Source organism: Gouania willdenowi, unplaced genomic scaffold (assembly GCF_900634775.1).
Source record: "Gouania willdenowi unplaced genomic scaffold, fGouWil2.1 scaffold_175_arrow_ctg1, whole genome shotgun sequence".
NCBI classification, from domain to species: domain Eukaryota; kingdom Metazoa; phylum Chordata; class Actinopteri; order Blenniiformes; family Gobiesocidae; genus Gouania; species Gouania willdenowi.
Window position 1 is genome coordinate 95277 of NW_021144926.1, and position 7271 is coordinate 102547.

Sequence of the window (7271 nt, forward strand, 5' to 3'; positions counted from 1 at the left end):
TGTCAATGTTAGACATTATGAAGAAAATAATCACCTTGAGGTGGAAAGCAGAGCATTGGAAGCATCTCCATCCTCAGGATTCAGAGGAGGGGCTCCAGGAGGTCACTAACCCCCCACTTCTACCTCCATCTCATCCTGCTGTTCAACAGCCAACTTTAACTGAAGTAAGACATAACCTAAACACAAATGAAGCTCTATATTCATATATAATAATTTTATCAGTGAATTTCTACTGGTAGAAGTAGTTATTACAGTTATTGACAGAAACATTCTCCTTAAAGATGAAGCTTTTGTTCAGTTGTTCTTTCTCTAACTTTGGATGATTGATGAGATCATTCTGTATATTATTATTGTGGTTCTCTGCATAACTGATGTAAAGTGTTTGTAAATATCACTGATCTTAATGCTTACATTATTTTACCCTTTGTTACTAATACATGATTTCCTCCCTCAGAGTCTGGAGGATGTTTTGTGTCCTGTTGATGAGCGGATGTGTGCCCGGGAAAAGCAGGAGTATGTTCAGCTGGTAAGAACCTGGACACGCCCCCTTCCCCTTCTGTAGAATTTTCTACTTAATAATGTTAATGTGTTAATGATTCTTCCTAAAATATAGATGTTCTTTTACTTTTCAGAAAAAGGTCCCCAATCAAGAGCACAGGTACGGAGCCCAACATGGAGGCCAGTACAGGGGCCACTGTAAACCTGGCCCTATAGTGTTTATTGATGTCAGATATGGGGCCCCAACCATTGAGGACCGTACAGTCGACACCATCTTGTTGAAATCGGAGTACTGCCCCCCACAAAATTCCTCAGTGATGGCCCCAGTGATGGCCCCAGTGAAGGGCCCAGTCTCACAGTGAGTTGTTTTGATCCTACATGTCTTTCTTGTGTCTTAGTCCGAATCGTGCTCTTACACTGTGTATTTGTGTTTTGTTCCTCCAGAACGGCAAAGAAGATTAAGGAGGTGAAGGTGGCAAAGGAGCCGTATGTTAAAAAGCCCCCCAACGCCTTCATGCTCTTCCTGAAGGAGAACAGGAAGTCTGTGGAGGAGGAGCTGGGCGAGAGGATGAGCACTGTGGTAAACAAAGTCCTTGGTGAACGGGTGAGTGAATTTGTTCAGTAACACTTGAAGTTTTATACATAAAGGCTGACATTACGCTGTCATTATTATGATATGGCACCTGTCATTAGCATGGGTAAGGTCTCATTAAGGCTGTCAATAAGTGTTGTTTGTTACCCTAAGTCCTAACCCAGGGGTCACCAACCTTTCTGAAACTGTGAGCTACTTCATAGGTACTGCATAGTCTAAAGGGCTACCAGTTAGAAAAGAGATTCTTAAATATTACTTTTTCACGGTTTCACTTTAATTACAGGGTAAGATAATAACATGCACTTTAAAAGGTTGGAAATGTTTAAGTTTGGACATGCAACACTCTCCTAATTTATTGAATTGTTTCATTTTCTACATTTCAAAAAAAATCCCCATGTTGATATTTTACTAACTACAAAAAAACCAATTTTAGCTAATTGTAAAATATTACAAATTTGTAAAATCCACCTTGTGTTTTTAAAAATATATATTTTATTCATATCATATTATATATAACATACCCAGTGTTGGGCAAGTTATTCTTAAAAAGTAATTAGTTACTAGATACGTCTTCCAAAAAGTAACTAATGTACTTACTCAGTTACAAATTATAAAAACTAACTTCAGAAAGTAACTATTGCATTACTTTCAAGTACATTTTTAAATGCTCAAATGTGACCCCACCTCCACCCCTCTTTAATGGAACTTCAAATACATGTTCATGTTCAATTATTTATGATAAATCTGAATATTATAATGAAATGGAAAGTTAATACAATACATTACTAACAGAGACAATCAGTGATGTGCGTGAGCACTAGGGTTGGGTAGGCAGGACGTTGCAAGTCAACACCAATGATGATTTCATATGTTTTTGCTGGCAAGTGTTAATTCAATTCAATTCAACTTTATTTGTTCAGCTCAATTTACATCAAAGTCATGTCAATGCGCTTATCAAAATATAAAATTCATAATAAGAAAGAAAAAACCCAGCAAGACATGAACAAGTATTTAGCATCTAACAAAATCAACATCATAAACACCATTAAAGAAACATAAACAATTATTTAATATAGCCTCCATACTCTCCCAACAAGATATATGTCATGACACGGCAGCTCATCCGTTGTTTGTGTTGGAAACAGAATCACAAAGAAAATGACAACAACAACAACAACAACTCAAACAGCCTCGGTGAGGAGCATCCATAAAGTCAATCCTACCATTCACTGTAAAAAATAAGATCAATGTTCTGACCTTACCTTTGCTGAAGCTCTGGTAACTCAGGTGTTGGTCTCTCATCTTTTAAAAACTGTTGTTTTTCCTCAAAACAAAGTTTCTTTATCGTCTCTAGCGCTGTATACATATATATATATATACATATGTATATGTACATTATCATCAACGCTGAATTGTCGAAGGCAACTGTAAGTGGCTGGTTAATCTTAAACTAAAACTTTATCACGTGTATCAGTATTTAACTTTATGAAATACTAACTACATCTGTCGTCTGTATTTATCTTTGTGAGTTTGAATCCTGGAAAGTTAATCAGATTTTAGATGGAGTTCATTGGTACCTAGAGCTCCTGAAGGCCCCTCACATGGTCCATGAAGGTCACCTGGTGCCCTTGGTGAACTCTGCCCTAACTCCTAACCCAGCTACTTAACCCCACTAGATCCAGAAAATGCCAACATAGCTCCAAAAGTGTCATCATTTAGCAAAACAACACACAATGACAGCTTTCATGACACCTTATTCATGCTAATGACAGATAATGTCAGCCTTATGTATAAAACTTCAAATAAAGTGTTAGCGTTTGTTCCTCCAGGAATGATCTTTAAACTTTGGTCTTTGGTGTGTGTGACTGACACTTCTCTTGTTGTCCATCCACAGTGGAAAACATTGTCACTAGAGGAAAAAAATAGATATCATGCTGAGGCTATAGAGCATGCTCTCCTCCACACCATCCAGAACCCTGGCTGGACTAACAGAATCAACTATGTAAGTCTATACTGTGCAGACATGTTGACACAGCAACCTGTGAAAGTGTTTTATCAGCTGATTAAAAGTTTCATGTGTTTGGTTTTAGAGAAACAAGAAGAAACGAAGTCAGGCCAAAGGTGTTCGTGCTGAGAAAACAAAATGATCATCCCAGAAAAACAAGAGGAAACGAACAGATGATGTCACTTAATCTCAGAGTCAAACCAACCAATGACATTACACACACATCATCAGCACCAACAACAACCTGGACTTCCTCTGGAATCTGTTACTTCCTCTTCTCTTTTCTCTTAAATGAATAAAAATGTGTGAATAAAATGTGAAGCATGTTTTTATGTGAAATAATACAAAACTGAACATAAAGAATAATCACACTGTTATAACAGTCTAAAGGAAACATTTTAACCAACTTACAAATAAATGAAAAAGTGCAGTTTAAAGAGTAAAAGATAAGTAGTATGTAAAAATCCACTTTTAATATTAGTTTTTAAAATGAAATGTCTGCAGTGAGAGATGGAAAGAGAGAAGTTACAATAACACCAAAAGGTTTTTTTTATGTTTTTTCTCTACATCCCACTGAAAATGTGACTGTGACCCAATGTTTGGGTCCCGATCACAAGTTTAGAACTTCTGTTGTAATAGAAATGTACAATATAGAAGAAAGTGTTCAGCAGCTTCATCCATCAACTGGTTGCCTTGACACAAAGCCATCACACTTGTTTAAACCTGTTTTAAAGTCAGTTGTGACTGATTGTGTCAGATAATGAACTGCTACCTCTATACTGGATAAGACCAATCACCAACCTTCCTTTCATGGCCAAGATCATTGAGAAGCTGGTCTTCAACCAACTGAGTTAATAACCTTCAACATTAGTATTTGATACATTTCTGTCAGGCTTTGGTTCTGATCACAGCACAGAAACAGCTCTGATCAAAGTGATCAATAAGGTTGAACACTGATTCAGGAAGAGTTTCTGTTCTCATTTGATAGGATCTAAGTGCTGCATTTCACACTGTGAACCACAACATTTTTTCTCAGAGATTTCAAACCTGGGTTGGACTAAATTGACAATGGTTTAAGTCCTACTCTGAGGAGAGAAGTTATTTTGGAAGCAACTTTGTGAAGATGTGGCCTAATGGTGGAGTGCTATTGGGTCTGGGTATCATTGGATAATCCCAAATTCATCTATAAACCAAAATTAAATAACCATTTTTCTTCCTCTCCTTTTCAACCAATAAACAAGAAAACCGTTTTACTATTCTAATCAAAAAACCATAAAACAAATCCAAAATTGGCCCGTTTTTCGATTTTCCCGTGTCCTTTTCTCCTTTTCCCTTTTACAATTGAACATTGAAAAACAGCAGTTTCCCTTTTCCATTCTCCTTTCCCCGTTTAGAATTGAAAATAGAAAATCAGCTGTTTCCTTTTTCCGTTCTGAACGCTGAAACGAAAACCGAAGTCACGTGACACGAGGTCACGTGGTCTGGCTTTTTTTTTCAGCCGACATGCGGAAGTGATGGTGTCAGAATAAAAGCATACAGGGAGAGAGAATATAAAGCAGGTACATGATCTATCACAGAGAGTGATACATCATTAAAAGCTTTACAAAAGCTACATAAACATCAAGTTTTGGTGTTTTTTTAATTTCGACATGAAATTGCTGAGCAGGCCTGTCGTGTTTGAAAAACATTTTCCTAAATGACCAGCAGAGGTCCCCACGTCCTAACAAACAATATGAGACACCAAATCCCTCCTGAAATATGATTGTATCCATTGCCTCGAGTCCCATTTACCACATCATCTGCTGTCACAACTTATATACAACTGGTACATTGAGACACACAACTGGTACATTGGACATACAACTGGTACAGTGAGACATACAACTGGTACAGAGACTATTTCAAAAAATGAATGGCTTGAGGTGTTTAAAAATAAGTTGCTTTGAGTCTAGTTTTATATTGTATATGTAGTTGTTCATGTTTTTCTTTTTAGCATATTATTAAATCCACATTTTTTGTTTTTTATTTTGCAAACTGTTAAAAAAAAACCTGAGTTGTTATTTAATTATTCATAAATTGATGCAGTGGATATTTATCTGTTTGTAGGACAGCAAATTATAACTTTTGCATTGTTTTACTTTGTCTCAATTCTTCAAAAATAATTCCCAGCAGCCAGTGTGGTTTTGAAGAAATTATTATTATTATTTTTACTGTTTCCAAATAATGCCAAATAATGTTATATCAATACTATAGTTTGTGTTTATTTAGAGACAGTAGTTACTTTTCAAATCATACACAGAGGTAGATGCAAACCAAGCTTTTCTCCAATTATAGCCTATAAAAATGTAAAAGTTCAGTCAACCCATTACACTGTAAGTTTTATTCAATAAACATATTTAGCAGCTTTGTTAAGCAGGTACATGTCTACGGCTGCCTCTGATTTTCATTCAGCTTGCTGACCACAGTCAACTGTTATGTACAGTATGTATGCTTAATGACATCATGATAGTTTATTTATTTTGTGTATCTGCTGTGTACAGTGACCTAGTCTTACACAGCAACCTGATGAAACCAAGACCAAGTAAATAAAAAATAATACTGTAATAATGATACACATCCAAACCCCTAATTCATATATAAACAATAATACTTTTGTATCAGGAAATAAATCTTGTAGTATAGAAACATTCAACACAAAAACAAATCGCAGGCAAGGGCTGCAGGCTTCCACATGTCACAGCAAATCTCACACACACACACACACACACACACACACACACACACACACACACACACACACACACACACACACAGAGAGAGAAAGAGATTCCTTGCTTTTATAGATATGCTAATTCAAATATTGTTAGGACTGATTATATGAACATAGCTATTTTTGGATCAACATCATCATTATAATTGTGATAAACTAAAGCCACTGAGGGACTGTATAGATGTATAGACTCCAGCCTATTCATTGACGTGCTTGCTGGTTTTCTCCTGAGCGTAAGATTGTGAAATAAGACAACAGTCCAATATGTTCTTTGTTTACAGAATATTTATTTCTCATTCAATGATTGTCTTCATTAATGCCATATGTACAGTATTCAATTAATAGTCCACATATTTCCATTATAAATCTCTATTACTTCATAACGTGGTGTACAGCAGTTAAAAAGGTGTAGGGCCTATGTTGTCTCCGTAGCAACACACCAAACATCCCGTGAAAGTTTCTACCAATAATGAGTATCACCTTAACCAAAAGGCGACATTTGCTGGTACAAATTGTGTCTTACACTTAATTCTCCAAACCACGCCTCCTACAGGTCAACTGTAGCAACAACCCACAGGAACTAAGGTCACCGAAGATCTCCCAGGAAGAGAAATGGTTTGTGACATTTTGTAATGTGACAAATGTGTTGTGGTGTATGAATTTTGTTGGTATTGAGTTACCAGATCAGGACAGCCAAGATACTTTTTCTGTGTGTGTGTGTGTGTGTGTGTGTGTGTGTGTGTGTGTGTGCATGTGTGTGTGTGTGTACTCTGATATTAAGTTAAGTAATTAGACATTTGTATTCCATTCATGAAGTCCAGGAAATGTTGAGTATACATACAATACTTGTCCTCAGCTTGTGCAGTTGTTACATGGACTCACATTATATAAACACTTAACACAGGGAGGAACACAAATAGTAACCATAGTAACCAATACAACAGTCAATGTGGGAGTTAAAGTTAAGTTCTTCAATACATGAGGGGACAACTCTCTTTCTGAAACGTTCTCCCCTCTAAATCAGAGTCTAGTTTAATTTAATACAGACAAAGGATAAAGAAGATGTTAGTGGCCGAGTGCAGGTTGTTTATTTTTCAGTGTTTTTCCAACCAAAAGCATTAGAGTCAGCAGAATTTGGAGAATATGATTTAAGAGGAAATAGTTCTATATGTTGTGAAGAGTGTTTGTTCAACAAACTACTAAAATAAATGAACACAGTCTTTTAAAATGAATTTTTGGACATGCACATTCATATGCTTTAAACCAATAATCAATGTATTACTGACTTTAAATGGGAAATTAAATGACTGTAACAACTCAGTGAAAGACCTTGGTCAAAGTTTACAGATGTTAAATTGACTGTATGAGTCAAGTCTGTATTAACACAGAAGAGGCTAAAAGGACAC

At 36.2% G+C, this 7271-nt stretch overlaps 1 protein-coding gene across 1 annotated transcript; it reads left to right on the plus strand.

Moving 5' to 3' along the window:
* The first annotated feature begins 490 nt into the window (after window positions 1-490).
* Window positions 491-3237, plus strand: LOC114458753 (transcription factor 7-like). Its single transcript, XM_028441147.1, has 5 exons — window positions 491-526; window positions 633-856; window positions 943-1102; window positions 2985-3092; window positions 3181-3237. The coding sequence occupies exons 1-5, from the start codon at window positions 491-493 to the stop codon at window positions 3235-3237; spliced, it is 585 nt and encodes a 194-aa protein (XP_028296948.1).
* The last annotated feature ends 4034 nt before the right edge of the window (window positions 3238-7271 follow it).